This window comes from Arachis hypogaea, chromosome 19 (assembly GCF_003086295.3).
Source record: "Arachis hypogaea cultivar Tifrunner chromosome 19, arahy.Tifrunner.gnm2.J5K5, whole genome shotgun sequence".
NCBI lineage: Eukaryota > Viridiplantae > Streptophyta > Magnoliopsida > Fabales > Fabaceae > Arachis > Arachis hypogaea.
In genome coordinates this window covers 139702445-139721147 of record NC_092054.1, presented here as the reverse complement: position 1 = coordinate 139721147, position 18703 = coordinate 139702445, and the positions used below count along the sequence as shown (strand labels likewise).

General features: G+C 34.7%; 2 protein-coding genes and 1 long non-coding RNA gene across 6 annotated transcripts; 1 reads left to right on the top strand and 2 right to left on the bottom strand.

Moving 5' to 3' along the window:
- Nucleotides 1-4226: 4226 nt before the first annotated feature.
- Nucleotides 4227-9450, bottom strand: LOC112776076 (probable U3 small nucleolar RNA-associated protein 7). Its single transcript, XM_025820052.3, has 8 exons — nucleotides 9127-9450; nucleotides 8475-8540; nucleotides 8295-8384; nucleotides 7469-7601; nucleotides 6560-6678; nucleotides 6334-6401; nucleotides 6021-6069; nucleotides 4227-5460 (listed from the first exon to the last, which is right to left on the bottom strand). The coding sequence occupies exons 1-8, from the start codon at nucleotides 9184-9186 to the stop codon at nucleotides 4435-4437; spliced, it is 1611 nt and encodes a 536-aa protein (XP_025675837.1). The 5' UTR covers nucleotides 9187-9450; the 3' UTR covers nucleotides 4227-4434.
- Nucleotides 9451-11919: 2469 nt separating this feature from the next.
- Nucleotides 11920-13955, bottom strand: LOC140181753 (uncharacterized). Its single transcript, XR_011876914.1, has 2 exons — nucleotides 13784-13955; nucleotides 11920-12900 (listed from the first exon to the last, which is right to left on the bottom strand). It is a non-coding gene; the product is annotated as an uncharacterized lncRNA (long non-coding RNA).
- A 594-nt stretch (nucleotides 13956-14549) lies between these two features.
- Nucleotides 14550-18703, top strand: LOC112775561 (prefoldin subunit 2). 4 transcript variants are annotated; one of them, XM_025819260.3, is made up of 3 exons: nucleotides 14550-15555; nucleotides 17567-17700; nucleotides 17994-18703. In XM_025819260.3, the coding sequence occupies exon 3, from the start codon at nucleotides 17998-18000 to the stop codon at nucleotides 18448-18450; it is 453 nt and encodes a 150-aa protein (XP_025675045.1). In that variant the 5' UTR covers nucleotides 14550-15555; nucleotides 17567-17700; nucleotides 17994-17997; the 3' UTR covers nucleotides 18451-18703. The 4 variants fall into 4 exon arrangements, with proteins under 4 accessions (XP_025675045.1, XP_025675046.1, XP_072082645.1 ...); XM_025819261.2 differs by having other exon boundaries at nucleotides 15093-15555; nucleotides 17567-17683; XM_072226544.1 differs by having other exon boundaries at nucleotides 15127-17487.

The window sequence follows — 18703 nt, the reverse complement described above, 5'->3', positions numbered from 1 at the left end:
CTCCTAACTTTAAGGACTTATCTTCATTGTTAAAAAATTTCTACCAGTATTCATGGATTAAATTTTATACTGTCAAGTTGTCTAAATAAAAATATAAAATTAAATCCTTAATACATCAAATGTATATATTGATTATTATCTTGAAAATAAAACTCCTAGTTGTCAGGCCGATCTTTATAATTAAGAACATTAGAAAAACTAATTTCTAAAATTATTGTGTTCAAAACACATCAATCAAAACAAATTTTGATTTTTAATAGACTAATATTTAGCCTTATAAAACTATTAAATCAAAATTCTCCTTTATATATACACTTATATAACAAACAAAAAATAGTTTGCATCTTATTCCTTTTATTGTGACCAAAATAATAATTAAATAATTCTACAGCAAAGATTAGAACACTCGTTAGTGTGCGACCCCATAGGTTCAATACTAAGCGGGTAGTAAATTAGTCATACTAAATTTACTAATCAAGGTTGGCGTCTAGCAACACTCCTTAACGTCCCGATAGTATGAAGTAATATATTTTTACTAAGAACTTGAGAAGAACAAAGTATAATTCCTTCCATCTTTCCAGCTCTTAGTTAACCCTTAGAATATGGTTTAATTGTCAAACTCTAACTTGTTACCATTATTATAATGAACTGTGAATGACTTAAGAAACTCATTTCTTCATTTATTCAATTTCCTTGACCAAGGTTTTATTCATCTCAGTCATATAATCATAGAGCTCAAACTCTTTACCGAGAGTTGACGAATTCTTTATTGACTAATCATTAATTCTACAAGTATTTAAATCATATGCAATATCCATTCAACTAGCACCCTAGGGTATTAGGTGTCAGGAATCAAAGTATAATAAATACATTATTAATTACTATGACAGTCACAGGTCAAAGAAAACTCTATTACCATGTTCATCTTGAGAATATCCTATTGACAAATATGCGATAATTATAACCATTAGAAATTTTCAAAGTGAGTCAGTTCAATGATCATATATATATATATTCACAATAATGTCATTTTTAATAATTCTATACCCAAGAACAATTTAGATTAAATTATAAAAGATTCATCTTTTAATATTATGATCACTATCACAATAATAAATTCCTAAATTTAACCAATGACCTTATGATATTAACATTTTAATATAATAATAATAACAAATTATTTGACACATGATTGATTGGATTGCGGTCATACTATTTATTCTCAATAATCTCCCACTTGTACGAGAGCCAATCATGATGGATTGGATCTTAGGCATACTATTATCTCAATAGAGGGGGAGGAAGAAGAGAAAGATGTTAAAGAAGGAGGTTTTAGTTCCTCTGACACTGATATTTTGACACCTAAGCCTCAATCTGACACGCCAAACTGGTAACCGGTTGCAGGGTCATCTTATCTATTTTTTTTTTTTTTTTTGTAAACGAGGGTCTGGATGAGATTTAAGGATGATTAGGATGCGTTATGTCTTACGAAAAAAAGTCAAAGGCTGGAAAGGGTATTTATCTTTTTTTTTTAAGGAAAAGTGGTTCAAAGTTAAACATTTAACTAAATAAAAATATAAAACTTTTTTATACTATTAATGTATAAATCAATTTTTAAAATATTTGTTAGAGATATAACTATTTATGTTACCTTTACCTATTAGTTTAAGATTTTGGGATGAGTAATTTCATTGTTGTCAAACTCTCGAGTTAACTCGTAAACTCGTACGAGTTTACGAGTTTAGATATGGAATCGAGTTGATTCGGGCATAGAATCTATCTTGAGTAAACTCGGCTAGACTCGGTTAAACTCAGACAAACTCGTGAGTCTAGGACCGAGTTAGCGAGTTCGTGTTTTTCTTCATTTTTGCTCAAAAAAGCGTCATTTTAAAACTAAAAAAATACTTTTTAATTAGGGTTACGATAACACTCCCAAAGAATGAAAGAAAACTCACTCACAACTCATTCATCTGCGTCGTTTCTCTCAAGTCTCACTTTCTCCATGTTCTGCCGCAGTCGTCGTTCCCCGTTGAGCTGCCGTTGTTCGCCTGCGTCTGCTACCTCTGCTCTGATTTGCACAATTGTCTTTGTGAATTTTACCTATGTTGCCCTTTGCTTTATATTTCTTAACATCTCCACTATCTGCAACTCCATCATGCTATCACTGTTCACGAGTTCGACTACTTCTCCTACAGTCCTATCTCTGCTCTGGTTTGCACCGTCGTGAAATCCATGACTATTTGTCACCATCGTTTCGTGCTGCTGCTGCACCCTCATCACTGCTGCCTGCTGCTCTTGTCTTCTATCTACTGTTGCTGGGACTTTACCCCTTCTTTTCTTCTATATCCTCTATTTTTTGTATGCCTTTGCCCTTTATTTGAGCCCTTGCTTCTTGATTTAATTTTTTTTTTGCTTTTTAAATTTTGTTGCTTCTAATTTTAGCATATTGCTTATCGTTTATGTTAGATGGCCAAATGGTTCATCCATTTATGGCTGATTAGTAATTAATGATTTTTATTAGAGTTAATTTGATTATTTAATATTATTCAATGTTCAATTAAAGATTTAGTATTACAGATTTAGAATTTTTAATTTTGTGTATTCTATGTTGTATTTGTATAAGAATAATTATAGAGGATTTGAATGTATATTTTAAAGTATTTGTTATAATGTATGCTATTATTTTAATTTATTATGTGCTTTAAGATTGATATTATTAATTTTAAAGGGTTAAAATTGAGTAAATATACATTATATATATATATATATGTATGTATGTATGTATGTATGTATGTATGTATGTATGTATGTATGTATATAAACTTTATAACAGGTGAACGCGAGTCGAGTCTAGGTCAGCTCCACGAGTTTACTTAGACTCGCGAATTTGACAACCTTGAGTAATTTCATTGTATGGTACGTGAGTTTTATGTTCGAAAAATTTAAAATTTGATTTTTGGTGAATCACCAAAATAAAAAAAATAGCAAAACACAAATAAAAAGAAAAAAATAGACCTATGCAAAAATCTAACAAATTTAAACCTTTCAACTTAAGTTTTTAAAATGTAGTTTCATGACAATATTGTCTTTTTCTTTTTTTTATCAAAGAAAAATATTCGTTGATATGAATAAGTTATGACTACTTAAACCATGAGTAGAAACTAAAAAATGAGATTTTTTAATTAGAAATGACAAAAAGAACCCACTAAAATAAGTATTTACCAGAATTATCTGTCATGAGATCAAAATAAAAATTCATGGAGTCTCCAAAGAGAGAAGACCCGCACCCCACAAATGAATTAGGATGAGGGCTAAAAAAGAAGTCCCACCCCATAAACATGAGCTAAATCTCATGATAGAAAATTATAATATAATCCTAGATTCACTTTTCTTTCCATATAATTTTTCTTCATATTCTGTGTTGATTTTCATATTCCACTTTTTCTACAAAAATATAAAAATGGAAAACCGGAAACAAATTGGAAAAGGATTATATAATACACCAGGACAAATTAGCCTCAACAATATTACAACAAGGTGGATCAAAACACCCATGAAGGGAACAAAAGGTTGTCATATATGGCGGTTACTGATGTCATTAAGGCAGTTTTTTCAACAACAAAAAATAATAAATAGGGATTTACTTTCCCATTATTAATGGTAACCTCATCAGTGGAGGAGCAAAAACGCGAAGAGGCCAATCTTATGGGGATTGAATAATTGGAAATGAAAGATGAAAGAAATGGGAAATTATTAAATTAATATTGCATGAGAAAATTAATGCTAATTCTGAGAAAGAATATTTTTAAAAAAGTTACATGGTTTGGATATTCTACCTGATGTTGTAAATGCATTTTCAGCTCAATATTGTAAAATTCCTTACAAGTGAGAGTGAAAGAATGTGCATTTGAATAAAGAATTTAATTTTGATATCTCATCCATATAAACAATTTTACATATGTATCTAATTACATTTTACGACACAAATAAAATTTTATGTTGTCACCGATAACAAAAATAACAATTTTTTATATTAATCATATATATAGAACTAAAAAAACGAATATGGCTAGATAACTGTATAAAACATCAAAACTAACTATGAAAATATCTATAATTAAGGATTGAAGGGAATCAAGGGATAACTTAATCCATGAATTGTCAATGAAAAATGTCAAAAACTGAATGCATCTATTTGGCGCCAAAAAAAAAATCGGAAAACAAAATGAAGTGTTAATTATCGCTTTTTCTAATAATAATAAAAAAACACAATCTTGGTACAAACGAAGACTAAAATATAAATTAGGGCAAACGAAGGCAAAATTTTGGTTATGCCTTTAACTTGGAAGGCATATTTCAATATCATAGGCCTTTGGATACAATTGATATCAAATGTGACAACAAATACAATAACTCAGAAACCTGAACTCTATATCATGATGATTTCTTACGAGCAAACCTCTGTAAAGATTTTGGTAAATCAATGTTCTCACTAGTTTTCTGCTTCTTATGGGATATCTTTTGTTCCTCGTTAATCTTCTCCTCTAAGTAAGGCCTCTTCACTCTAGCAATTGCATCCTGCTTCTTCTGTATCTTTTTACCTGGCTTATTTCTTCCTTTTGTTTTGTTCTTCAGTTTTGTGCCCTTGGCAGCTTCAACTGCGGCTTCAACTTCAGCCTCCCTCTCTTGCTTTGTCGGTTTCTCTCTATACGTAGATTTCACCGTACCAATCTTGCTTGGATCCAGCATGATAGTCTCAGGTGGAAGTTTATCAAGAAGAGACCGCACTTCCTTCTCTCTCCGCTGTTTAGATGTTTCAAATGGATTGGCAACCCATGTGTCGAAGTTGGGTTCTCCGGCACCTGGAATAAGAATACTAGACCAACCCATGGAATGGCCAATGGCTAGAACATCTTCATACGGCCGAAAAGCTAATCTTCCTATCTGGTAACCTTTCGCCATCGAATGAGTCATGTACTTAGAATAGTTCTGCGTCCCAGAAACATCATTCAGAACCTGTACAAACGAACCAACACCACAAGCAAGCAAGCCCTTTTGACTAAAATCCAGTGTGTTTGCGTGGCCCGTTAACGTTTGAAGAGGCTCAAATTTCCTCAAGTCCCAAAGCTTAATCCTCTTATCTTTACCGGCTGTGGCCATTAAGTGGCCATTTGGGTGGAATGCTAGTGCTGAAACAGGCCCATGATGACATAGCATTTTCACAAGGGGAGCAGAACTAGTTGGCTTCCACATTGTAACTGTACCACCTGCATGACCCAGACCAACAACCGCATTGAAGGGGTTCACTTGCATCACATTTGTGCGTCCCAGGCCTGTTCGAAAATTACCCACAATCTCACCCATTGTAATATCTTGATAATGAAGTTGCCCAAATTTGTTGACTGAAGCCAACAGAAAATGGTTTTTCAGAAACTGAAGCTTTAATGCTGCACCATGTTCCTGGAAAAAGGTAAACAAGTAAGTTCCATAAGGACGCATCATGATTTTACAGTTTCAAGAAACTTCTAAAAACAATAATCAGAACTTCCCTTTTTGCAAGATGCTGGAGGTAGCCAACTACAGCACAAATTTCTACCTACTTTGAGGCTTTTAAGAATAAAAGGTAATGCTAAAATGCACATATGAAGGATATACATTCCCTCATTATATGTTCCACTAATAGGAAATGAGGATTACTCAGCATGTCTCATTTCGAACTAGTTCATTTAAAATAATGGAGACAAGACAAATGGAGTAATTACAATTTGAAACCATCTGCATATGTTTGGGTTAATCATTATATTAGGATGCTAAAAAGAATTTAATGAACCTTTAGAAGAGAGCAAAATAAGAAAGAAATATATCAATCAGAATCAGATAACATGAGATTTAGACTCCAGCATATAAATATGAATGGTTCAGCTTCAAAGGGATGACAATTAACCATCAGCATATGCCAAAATATTCTAGAAGTTGACTATCAGCTAAAATGTAACAACAAAGGCATAGAAATCACTGACCCTGAGGCAGCGAATTTCAGTTCCGTCTCGATTATACATGTAAACAAACCTGTCAAGTGTGAAATTCTACAGTTACTCAACAAGGACAGCAGTATATCACCAAAGAAGTTAACGTGTTAAATATTTTGACAAAATAAATTTTAATCAGCTTTTCCAAATGGTAGAAAATTTCTATGCGCATCATATGACAACAAAATAAGATGTAAAAGTCCCAAAGTGTGTAATCTCATTTCAATAGTGTATTAAGCAAAAAGCACATGGAATTATATAGATAAAATACGAATCCAATTGTGTCTCTGTAAAGAGAAATTACTTCTTCTGGGCAGCAGCGAAAAAGAGCTCATTATGCAAGAATACTACATCACGCACTGTTTCTGCTACCTGAAAAAAAAAGGAACAATTAACTTAAAATCTCAGTATGCATGTCGTTTTGAAGCAAACAGCAGCCCATTCATCTTCTAGCATGCAGATTACAGTTTTCATCAATAAAGTAAAGGAAGTGCAGAAGTACTTTAAAACACGCGTGCAATAGAGCATACCTGAATCTCTTTGATTAGGTTAAGATTTATCATGTCCACAATTCCAAGGTGGCCTTTACGACCACCAACAGCCATATAACGGCCGCTTGAAGTAAAATCCAGGGTATATGGACCAAGATCTACAAATATGGATTGTAGCACGATGAAGTTAAATGACAGATCAAGAAAATAACAAAATTGTTTACATGCAAAAAGCGTCCCACACTCCATTGCCTTTGGGATAGAGTATAATAAATTAGGACAGGCAAATCAAACTTGTAAAAACCTGTTAGAAGGAAGGGCAGTGCCAATTGAAAGGATTAAAGGAACATTGATTTGTAAAAGAACTAAAACTAGAATTAGAGATTCAAGTAAACACCAAATTCCCTGAAATTCTAATAATTACTCAGCAAACTGTTTCAATAACTTGTACTGAAATTAAGATCATCTCAAATCATAGTAGTTACTAGTTAGTACAACATGTATGAGAAAAGCAAAGCATTTAAGTGTAAAGAAACCACAAAGAAGATCATTCACCATCTTGAAACATAAAGCAATTGCATTGAAGTCAGATGTGCTTTCAAATTCAAATACAATTAATAATTTTGTGTAAAAGTTCTACCTTGCCTCTAGAACAAATAAGCCAAATAACTTTAAATTCCTATGAGTAAAGGTCCTAAGCACGACCTCAATACCACTGATGTACAGGAAAGAAAAGCCAACTGACTTGGATAAATATAATGAAATATACTGATTAAATTTATATACTTTAATTCAATTTCCCCTCGGTAGGAAAACTTTTACATAGTATTTAAAGCATAGGAATCAAAAAACCAAAATGAAAGGCCATAACTAACAATACAAGTTATAATGGAGACATAAATCTGACACAACCCAAGATGCTAAGAAAAAGCAATCAATTAAAGGTACCTGGTAAAACAATATCGTATTGGTTCCTTAAGTTTACAAGACCTACTTCTTTCGCTATAGCCTCCTGTTTGATCCTCCATGTCTTCTCTATGCCTTCAGCCTCCAGATAACCTCCCTCGTTAGGCATAAGCCACTGCATAACCAAAATTATAAAGAGAACATAGAAATTCATAACATGCAATTTTATAATCATACCCTAAAGAAGCACATAAATTGACATGGATGCTTGATATGGCATGAATATAGCAGACACTTTAATAATGGATGGACATGGAAACGGCTATATATATATAGAGAGAGAGAGAAGTTCACGATTTGTATATATTTAAATATTAACAAATGTGAAACTGCCAATATTTATTATTTCAAGTTCCTTCAAAAACAGATAAATGTTCTTTGATATACGTTATATGTGCCAATATTTGCTATTATTGAGCTCATTCAAGATATCAATACTTGATAGATATATGTTCCATGTGTCTCATATGGGTATCACTATTATCCCTCAAATTCAGAAATACAACCGACCATTCAACTTGATACTCAACACACAATTAACCCCAAATGAAGGTAAACAATCTTCACACGGAACAGTTTATAGACCAAATTGGTTGCATTGCATCACCTAATGACCAGCCAACCTTAGTTCTAATAGGAATATGGAGTCAAACATAATGCAGCAATAATTTTTTATGGATTAGACCGTAGATCACATCCACAGAAAAACTTAAGAATAAGAAGTGTATTAATGATGTGAAAAACAAGAGGATAAATTCAGTTTTCAGTTCAATTGTTGAACATAAAAGCCACATGAAAAACAGGTTACCTTTTCCGCCTTGGCAGCAGCTTTCGCGGCATTGCCATATAATTCTTCTCTAACAGATAGTTGACGCTTGAGCTTCCTATCTTTCAAATCCTGCAAATTATAGTTGACAAATTAAGATTAAAAGATAAGATAATTGACTGCCAGCGTATTGATTCACAAAACCATAATAACTCTATATACCTCAAAAGAAGCAGCTTCTCCTCTGAGATACTTCTTTATTTTCAGATCTAACTCATCAGAGATGTCCTGAAAAGCAACACATAGTGTAAAGAATAAAAGTACATATCAAAATCCAAAACAAAGACCACAGTGAAATATAACACAGACAAAAAACTTTTTTCAAATTGCTCCATTGCCAATACATTCGGGAAATAATGCTGTAATACTATAACCCAGTGTTACACGAAAATGAAAATATTCAATTTGATGTAACAATTCTCAATTCCAAAATTCAGAGTTCAAACTTGTAATGAAAATTGAAATCAAGTTCAGCTAAACCCTAAGCAAGCATGCTTTACTTTTCCTTCTCCTTTTTCACAATTCTGAGTATACTCTACCTATGAATTCAGATTTAAAAAAAAAAAACCTTGTCTTCCTTGCTGTCTTGGTCATGCAAGCACATAAGCAGGTCAACGCTAAGCTTTATATAAGAAATGAAATATAACAGGGAACGAGAACGACACAGTAACATATTTTCCCTATGAAGTATTGCCAAAAAAATCGAATTTACTTAATGGAAGCAACGTAGCAGTATTCAGAGCTAGGTTTGAAGCACAGGAATTTCAATGAAGCGATAGTGAAGGTGAAGGGGAAGAACCTGAGTAAGTAGTACCTGATTAGCGGAAGGTTTTTTCTTGGTAATAATAGCATGGTTGTCTTGTGCTTCGTCCATGGTTGGCCCCAGAGAGAGAGAGAGAGAGAGAGAGAAGATGATGATTCAGCTTCGGAGGACGACGGAGGTAGTGGACGAGGTGGCGGAAGAGAGTGTATGTGGGTCTTCGAAACGGCGCCGATGTGTTGGAGGGTTTATTTGGGGGTTTTGCTGTTGCTACTTGCTGCTGCCTCTGCCCAAATTTCTATTTTATTAAAAAGTAAAAAAAATAAAAATAAAAAAGTCCCCCTTTTTTTTATATCATTAAAATTAACACACAAAGTTAGAAAATCAGAAAACCAGCAACAATATTATAATATTATTATGGCAGAATATAACAAATCAAGAATATTCAGAAATTAACGAAATTTTAGCAACTCAGCAACTCAATCAGTATTATTAACAACAAATCAACCGTACAAAACAAGCAAAAAGTCAAAAACAAATTCAAGAAGCAGTGCTTAATGCTTACCAGAGGAAGGGACAAAGAGACAGATTAAAAAACCAGCAACAATATTATTATGGCATAGGGGTGTGTATGGGCCGGGTGAAGCCAGGTTTGATGTGACCCAGACCTGACCCAAAATATATACCGGGCCTATTTGTTAGACTCGAACCCAACCTAGACCCGATAAAACTTATACACTTTCGGGCCATGATTATACCGGGTAAAAATCGGGTGAAAACCGGGTCGTTAACATTATATTACCTTGATACCTTCTTGTAAGTTAGCATGTAAAAATATCCAAATTTTTAAAACTCCAATCATTATTTGACATGGTAAAATTCACTTAGAAAAATATAATAAGAATCAACTCTTTTCTAAAATTAAAGTATAACCATAATCAATACTAATATTGCCTAATAACACCAAATATTTAAATCAATACAAATAACACAAGATTATGCATTAGTCTAAAGTCTTATGCATTTTAAACATAAAATATTAACTTATAGTCTTATATATAATGACTAATAACACAAAATATTAAGGTTTACAACACTTAAATTTCACATAATAATAGCCATCATCCATCACTAATAACACAAAATATTAATTATGTATGATGATCGGGCCACCGGGCCGATTTCGGGTGACCCGAGCTATGGCCCGGACCCGATCCGAAATAATGACCGGGTCTATTTTTGAGACCCATACCCGGCCTTAGACCCGATGAAATCACACCAAATTAGCCCCTAAAGTGTTCGGGACCGGGCCGAGTCTTCGGGCTGGGCCGGGCCATGCACACCCCTATTATGGCAGAATATAGTAACTCAGAATAATCAGAAATTAACAAAATCTCAGCAACTCAGAATCAGTAAACTAACCCAGCAACTCAATCAGTATTATTAACAACAGATCAACAGTACAAAACAAGCAAAAACAAATTCAAGAAGCAGTGCTTAATGCTTACAGGAGGAAGGGACCGAGAGACAGAGAGAGAGCTCGACGGCGACGGCGACGGCGAGGAGAAGAGAGAGCTCGACAACGACGACGACAGAATCTTCAACCCTGCTTCCGACGACCAGACGACAAACACAGAGAGAGCTCGACGATGACAACGACGGGGCTGCGGGGCTGCGGTGGCTACGGGCTGCGCGATTAGGGGTCTGATCGTTGTTCTTTCAACTCCAAAATTTCACTTCAGTTTCAGAGAGGAGAGGAGTGTGGGACTGGGTTGGGGGCTTGGGGCCGTTGGGGATTTAGGGTTCGCCTTTCTTTTCTTTTTTAATTTTTAGGCGCAAACGGCGCCGTTTAGGGGTTTTTTATTGAACCGGAACCCTTAAAAAACCGGCCAGTTCTGACAGTTCATTGGTTAACTGCCAGTTCGACCGATTCTGTAACTAATTTTTTACCTAACGATTTTTAAAGCTAATTGAATCAGCCTGGTGACCGGTTCTCAATTAATCCAATTGAACCGATCAATTTGGTTCGATTTTCATAATTATGATTTCTAGAATATGTACCATTGAGAATGCAGAAAGCCCAATGAAATAATTACCAAAAAAATAGGCCCAATCGAAGATTGAGTCAATTCAGGATTATCAAGTAAACCAATTTGGGTCAAGACATCTAGTAGTTATTAGCTCAGCTCATCTGGGTTTTACCCCCACTTACCACAACCCGGAGACCCATAATTGTCAAAACTAAACTGACAATCGAACTGATTAAATTATTGGTTTATTAGTTTATTGGTTCAACTGATAAATTATTGATTGAACCGATAAGACTGATTCTACATAAATAAAAAATATAAAATAGGTGGATATATTATGTCCTCCTATCAATTTATCATGTAAAAGTTAACGGTGATGCTTATATTACCGTTAATAGGATTTGTAATAAATAGAGAGCAGTTGATAAATGTTATATGAAAACTCAAAAGATACTTAATGTCTTATTATCCAAAACTACATCGTTTCCATATTTATGTGACAGTAACGAAACATACATCATTGTAAATAATGAAATACATGAGCAATTTTGTTTTATTTCACATTATCCATAGATGAAAAGATATACATGTCCACTATTTACTAAATACTTTTTTTCTTCAATGACTAATTAGTCTTAACTCTTAAGTTAAAATTTTCGAAGACCTAATTGTCACGATACTCTAAAAAATTAAAAATAAATACCTTTTACTAACATTTTAATATTAAATATTTATTTTAATAATTATATAAATCTTAAAGAATTATAAATAAAAAAGGGTGAGTATAAAATTAAAACTAAATTAAATAAAGCTAAAATAATTCAATTGTGTATGTATATAATATATATAATAATTGGCGCATACATTAACAACGAAATTACCAGCCTAGTGGCATGGTACCTTGGATTGCAGTCGGTCCGGTTCGATTCTTACAACTATTGCAGACCAAATCGTAATCTTCGGCCGCGCATTGTATTCTCACCGGTGGCGTTAGCTTCTTCTCAATCTGTGACGAAGAATTCTCAATTGTTCACGACTGTAGCATCTTCTTCTTTCGGGGCACGTATGGATTAAAAACAAGTAACTGAATGCTTTCATTTTGAGGTAATGTTCAAAATGGTCCATGAAATTCTCAACTCGCTTCAGATTAGTCCCCCACTTTTTAAAATAACCAAATAAATCCCTCACTTTCAAAATCGTAAATCCCTGTTAGTCCAAAAATTACCAAGCGTTGCGCTGATGTGTACAGTTAAGTGCCAAATTGGCAATTTGATGCATGCTGATGTAGACATATAATGATTTCAACTCAAATTGATGCCCAAAATTTAGTTAAAATACCCAAATTGATCCATTCCTACTTATGAAACCCTAACCCCCAAATCTTCATCTTCATCATATATTCTTCTTCCTCTCCACTCCTCTTCGCTGTTGTTCATAGTATCCTCTCAAATTTTATTCGTGGCTCAAAAGTCTACTTGCAAGTTCTTAGTTCAAAAAATATCCTGCCATTAATATAGAATCCAATTCTATATTAATGGTTAAAAAATTATTAAGAAAGTTCAAGGCTTCCAAGCCTGGTACATGAGAGAATAACAATGAAAAAGATAAGTGAACAAGGAGCATAATGTGCTCAACAAAGTTCTACAATACAGAAAAGTATAACTGCTATGCATCATGAAAAGATCTTAAGATACTTTCTTCACTTGCTGATGAAAAATGGGTGTGATGTAATAGCTGCTACACCTAATCATAACAAAATGGTTCCACTCTCATTTTTGTTCTTCACTTTGTTTTTTTCCTATGCAAGTTCAAACATGAAAAGTGGTTAGATTGAGATGATCGACATAATCCTAAATGATGATATTCACATTAAATGTACACTATACAGCTAACAAATGTCTCCTTTATTTGTTAAACATTGATCTAACTTACATCTTAATTTATTCTACCACACTCCTCATATAGAATTGACTGCTTACAAATACTATCTTTCAAGTTCCATTTAACAATTTGCATGAAAAAGTTTAAGATAGAATTAAAAAAAAATGGTTAGCGTTCCTCCAACTACAGGATTTGCCTAAATGCACAACATATTTATCCTCCCAAACTCAAGCTTTATACTTCAATTGAAGGACATTTCTTCCCACCAAATTTTTTTTCTTTTTCCTCTCCTACAACTTTACCAGTGACCAATTACAATATTAACCACATCAAAAAAGTCCAAACCTCAGCCAATACTAAAGTGAGCATGCCTCTTTGCATCACCTTTTCAAACTATTTATGTCTATTAAGTGTCGCATGATTGGGTCAACAGATGGCTCCAACAGATAGAACTTAGAAAAGACCCCCTTACTCAAGTTTCAAGTATTTACCAAAATAGAGATACTACACTATGGGCTAACCAGTGTTGGTGCAAATTGCTTGCAAGAGAGCTCAGTTCACACAAACAACCATAATTTAATCAAACAGATTAGTTTGCAGAAGCTTGCAAAATCAAAGACCTTCTCCAGATATAATATGGCATTGGTATCTAAATCGAAAACATTGAATTGTAACAAAAGGTAAAGACATTCGGATTCCCTATTAAATCCACTATTCTTAGCAATACACAAACATCAAAATCACCCAACTAACACCAACACAGTTAAAAAAAATAAAAAATAATAAACCTAAACTCTTACCGTTTACCATGGCCAATGTTTGAGTCTGATGATGTTATTGTTGATAGAGGCAAAGAGCTTCACTAGTCGAATGAAAGACAGTGGACGAGCACCAACGAGCAACGACGACGCTGACCTGAGACGATGATGACGATGAGAATGTCTTCGTGTTAATGGGGGGACCATTTGGGAGTCTTTTATTTAAGGAGGATAGATTATAGATTTATAGGGTGCAAACGGGGTCGTTTTACTGTAATTTAACTGTATACATCAGCATCATTAAAATATCTGGTAGACTAATGGGGATTTACGATTCTAAAAATGATGAATTTATTTGGTCATTTTAAAAAGTGGAGGATTAATCTAAAGTGAACAAGAAATTTTAGAGACCAAATTGGCATTACCTCCTTTCATTTTATGCATTTTAACTTTCATAATTTCTAGTAGCTTGCTTCTACTTACACTGATCACATTCTCACAATTGTGTCAGTTTTCTCTCTCTTTCATTTTTTTATTTTTAAATTTGGTTTGTGATTGAATCTAGAAAATTTACTACGAGCGTCATTTTCTCAGTTTGGTAAATGCTAATTATTGTTTGAAAATGCTGTTAATTAATCTTGATTAGTTTATTAAGGCATTCTTGTTGCTTTAACCTAATTAGATTTTTCATTTTTATTCTTTTACATATGTTTAGAATTATAGCTGGTAAAGCTGAAGGTAGTGATCACAGGGACCAGTTAATGAACAAGCAGTTGCAAATATATATGCGGTAATAAGGTCTGAACTCAACCAAATTCACTCGAAAATCACCGAGCTGAGAATGGAAGTTAGCGAGCACTCCTGGGTAGTTAATGCCATTCAGTCGCTCGATCCCTCTAGACGATGTTATCGAATGATTGAGGGTGTTCTGCTCGAGAAAACTGTGAAGGAAGTCTTGCCGGCGGTGCTGCGCAACAAAGAGGGACTCGAAGAAGTTATTAGCAGGCTCAAGAAGAAAAAGGTGATTGTTGAGTTTGAGGCTAAATATAAAATCAGGACAAGGAAAGCTGATGCAGAGGTGAAGGATGAATCCGGTAGAAAGGAAGGCGCTGCTCAAGGCGTTCTTGTTGGCCCTGTAGGTGGAAGTGAAGCATAGATCAGGTTTTACTCTGTTTTCTGAGAATGTTAGCATGAAGTCTTCTTTAATCTTGTCCTTTAGCACGTTGTGGTGTTACCGGACCGGACCGGTCGGTCGGACCGGTCCAACAGCGGACGGGCGACATTAACAATCCGGCCAAGCATGTAAAACTGTTTACCAGTCAAGAACCGATCGGAACCGGGATCCGGACGGTTTACACAAAACGGAAGCTCCTTCGTTTCTTTCCCCCTTTCTTTCTTTCATTCAGAAAGAAATCACAGAAACTCAGCCAAAAAAACCCTAGCCCTGTAAGCCTACACCACCGCCGCAAGGAGTGGCATACTGCCGCCGTCCCTCGTGCTCCAAGTCTGCAACCCCTGTTCGCTGTCACCGATCGCAGCTGCTTCCTCGAGCTCGGCGTCCGTGTCTTTGTCTGCTCAGCCGCGCTTCCGCCCCCGTTTGTTTGCCGTTCACGTTCGCGTCTTCGTTCAGCCGTCGTCTTCGTTCGCGTTCTTCGCCTTCACGTTCGCTCGGCGTTCACCGTTCGCGTTCACTCGCCGTTCACCGTTCGAGTTTTCATTCGCGTTCGTCTGGAAGCCACGTTGCTCTGCTTCAAACTCTGCGACCAACCCGTGCGCTCCACCTAGCTGTCGAACTGCTCTCTTTTGTTGCCGCCGTGAGTTTCCTAAACCCGCCACCAGACAATACACTCACACAACACCAATACTCTGCAACTTCATTTCTATTACAATAACTAACTATTTGATTTGGCAGTGGTTTGGATTTTTTTCATAGACTGAATCAAAGTATACAATTATTATGTTCTCTTCTCTATCGCATTGATGAATTCTCTTATATTGTTTTAATTTCACCGCACTCAACATGTTTGATGAAATGCTTTAACCATATTTCTGGTTGGTTTTATAATTTCTAGCTTTTAGAAATTTAGGAAGTTGATTGCATGTAAAATTAGAATAATTGGATCTTAGTAATTAGTAAATTTTAGCTGCACAAATAGCATCTTTGCAGAAAACATATAGGCACGATGATTTTTTATTTGCATTCACGTCTTTTGGAAAGAGCCGCTAAATCAAGTTCTCAGTTAGGTGAAGGAAGTACCCAATCGGGAGATGTTTCGGCTTATATTCCTACAAATGTGATTTCTATTACAGATGGCCAAATATTCCACTTGCGTTAGTGTTCTTTTGGTAAATTTTAACTGTTGTTGTGAACTTGTTAATTTGCAAATTGTTCTTGTGTTGTTGTTCTGTTGTTCTTCTGTCATCTTTAATTTTTTTTTTGGTTGTGATTTTCTGTTCTTGAACTTGTTAAGTTGATAATTTGCTAAATTGTTAGGCTGCTGTTGTTTTAATTTGCTAAATTGTTAGATTGCTGCGATTTAATTTGTTGGATTTTCTATTTAGGTCTTGTTCTTGTTTATTTGCTAAATTGTTGTTGTGTATTTATTGTTGTCTTTGAGATTATTGCTGGATATTGGTGATCATGGATTTATTTTATGCTTCATGTTTTCATTGTTTTCTTTTTCTGAAGAAAAAAAGATTCTGTTTTCATTGTTTTGTTGATTGTTTGTTTTGTTTCAGAAATCAATTTTTTGTGATCAATGCTCAAACTCTGAATGCTGTTCTGTTGGTTTTGCATGTTTGTTTTGTTTCAGAAATCAATTTTTTGTGATCAATGCTCATACTCTGAATGTTGTTCTGTTTTGTTTTAAGGTTGTGTTTGGAAGAGGTGATTGATTTTTGAGTGTTGTTTTGTTTTTGTTTTAAGGCTGTGTGTTGTGTTCAGTTTTCATTTTGTAGAAAATTCTTTGAGTTATATAAGAATTAAGAAGGAAGACTATTTCAACGGTATTACTCTGTTGATTCTGGTCCGCTACAAGCTTGAACATAGAATTGAAGGGAGAAACCCTTTATTATTTCATCATTGGCCTATTTTTGGCATTGCATATCATTATAGTTTGTTTATTCATAGAACTAGTTGTTTATGATCCCCTTTTGAAGTAAAAAATGCAGTAGAAGAGTGTTTAGAACCAGTTGCTTTAGTCATTGAATTTTTATAGAATCAGGTGTTTATTATAAAACAGTTTTTTTGGTTAAATCACGGTTGAACCAATGAACTATAGAACCAGTAACTAAAGTGGTTTGATGACCGATCCGGTTTTCAGAACCTTGGGACTGAGAGAACAGAGAGGTAGTTTAATTGGGAATGTCCCACAGTTATTTTTCAATTTTCTATCTGAAACATTGGAATCTAATTTTTTACCAAAAAAAAAAAGATTAAAATAGTACCAAAAACAAAAAACATCGTCCAAAACCTTTCCTCTAGAATATAAATATTTTAAACATGCAATAGAATATGAAGTTTTGTGCTGCAAGAGAGTCTTACTAGCGAGAAGTATTTATTGACGCTTAATCATCATTGCTGGTAATGACAAGATCATCAATAGACACAATCGGATACATGCATCATCTTAGAGTATGATTGTTAAATGCAGAGTTTCAGTTTCTCATCCAATATACCAAACTCTTTACAATGGAGATTCAAACTGGTTTTTCTTTTTTCTCCACAACACGAAGACCACTGTTAGGTTTTTCTATTTTCTGTCAATTCCTTCTCTTCTCTTATTCTCCCAATATATCTTTGACCCTTTCATCTTCTGTTCTCAGCACCGTAATCTCCGGCCACGCAGATTGTATTCCCACCGGTGGCGTTAGCTTCTTCTCCATCCGCGGCGACGAATTCTCAACTGTTCACGGCTGTAGCAGCTTCTTTTTTCGGGGCACGTACGGATTAAAAACAAGTAACTGAATGCTTTCATTTTATGCATTTTAACTTTCATAATTTCTAGTAGCTTGCTTCTACTTGCACAGATCACATTCTCACAACTGTGCCAGTTTTCTCTCTTTCATTTTATATTTTAAATTTAGTTTGTGATTGAATCCAGAGAAATTACTACGACTGTCCTTTTCTCAGTTTGGTAAATGCTAATTATTGTTTGAAAATGCTGTTAATTAATATTGATTAGTTTCTTAAGGCATTCTTGTTTCTTTACCTGATGAGATTTTTTATTTTTATTCTTTTACATATGTCTAGAACTATGGCTGGTAAAGCTGAAGGTAGTGATCACAGAGAGCCAGTTAATGAACAAGCAGTTGCAAATATATATGCGGCAATGAGGTCTGAACTCAACCAAATTCACTCGAAAATCACCGAGCTGGAAATGGAAGTTAGCGAGCACTCGCTGGTAGTTAATGCCATTCAGCCGCTTGATCCCTCTAGGCGATGCTATCGAATGATTGGGGGTGTTCTGGTCGAGAGAACTGTGAAGGAGGTCTTGCCTGCGGTGCTGCGCAACAAAGAGGGACTCGAAGAAGTTATTAGCAGGCTCAATGAAGCATTGGAAAAGAAGAAAAAGGAGATTGTTGAGTTTGAGGCTAAATATAAAATCAGGATAAGGAAAGCTGATGCAGAGGTGAAGGATGAATCCGGTAGGAAGGAAGGCACCGCTCAAGGCGTTCTTGTTGGCCCTGCAGGTGGAAGTGAAGCATAGATCAGCTTTTACTCTGTTTTCTGAGAATGTTAGCATGTAGTCTTCTTTACTCTTGTACTTTAACATGTTCTGGTGTTCTGATTTGTTTGTGAGGATTGTCTTAAATAGCAAATGTTACATCTTTTGATCTTCTGTTCGATTGCTTTTAGAGGAACTTATGTTGAGCAAGTCTTTTGTAAGAAACTGTTCTTAGACATGTTCTCATGTAGGATTTGACTGCAAGTACATATGATATTAGTAATTGCTTCAGCTA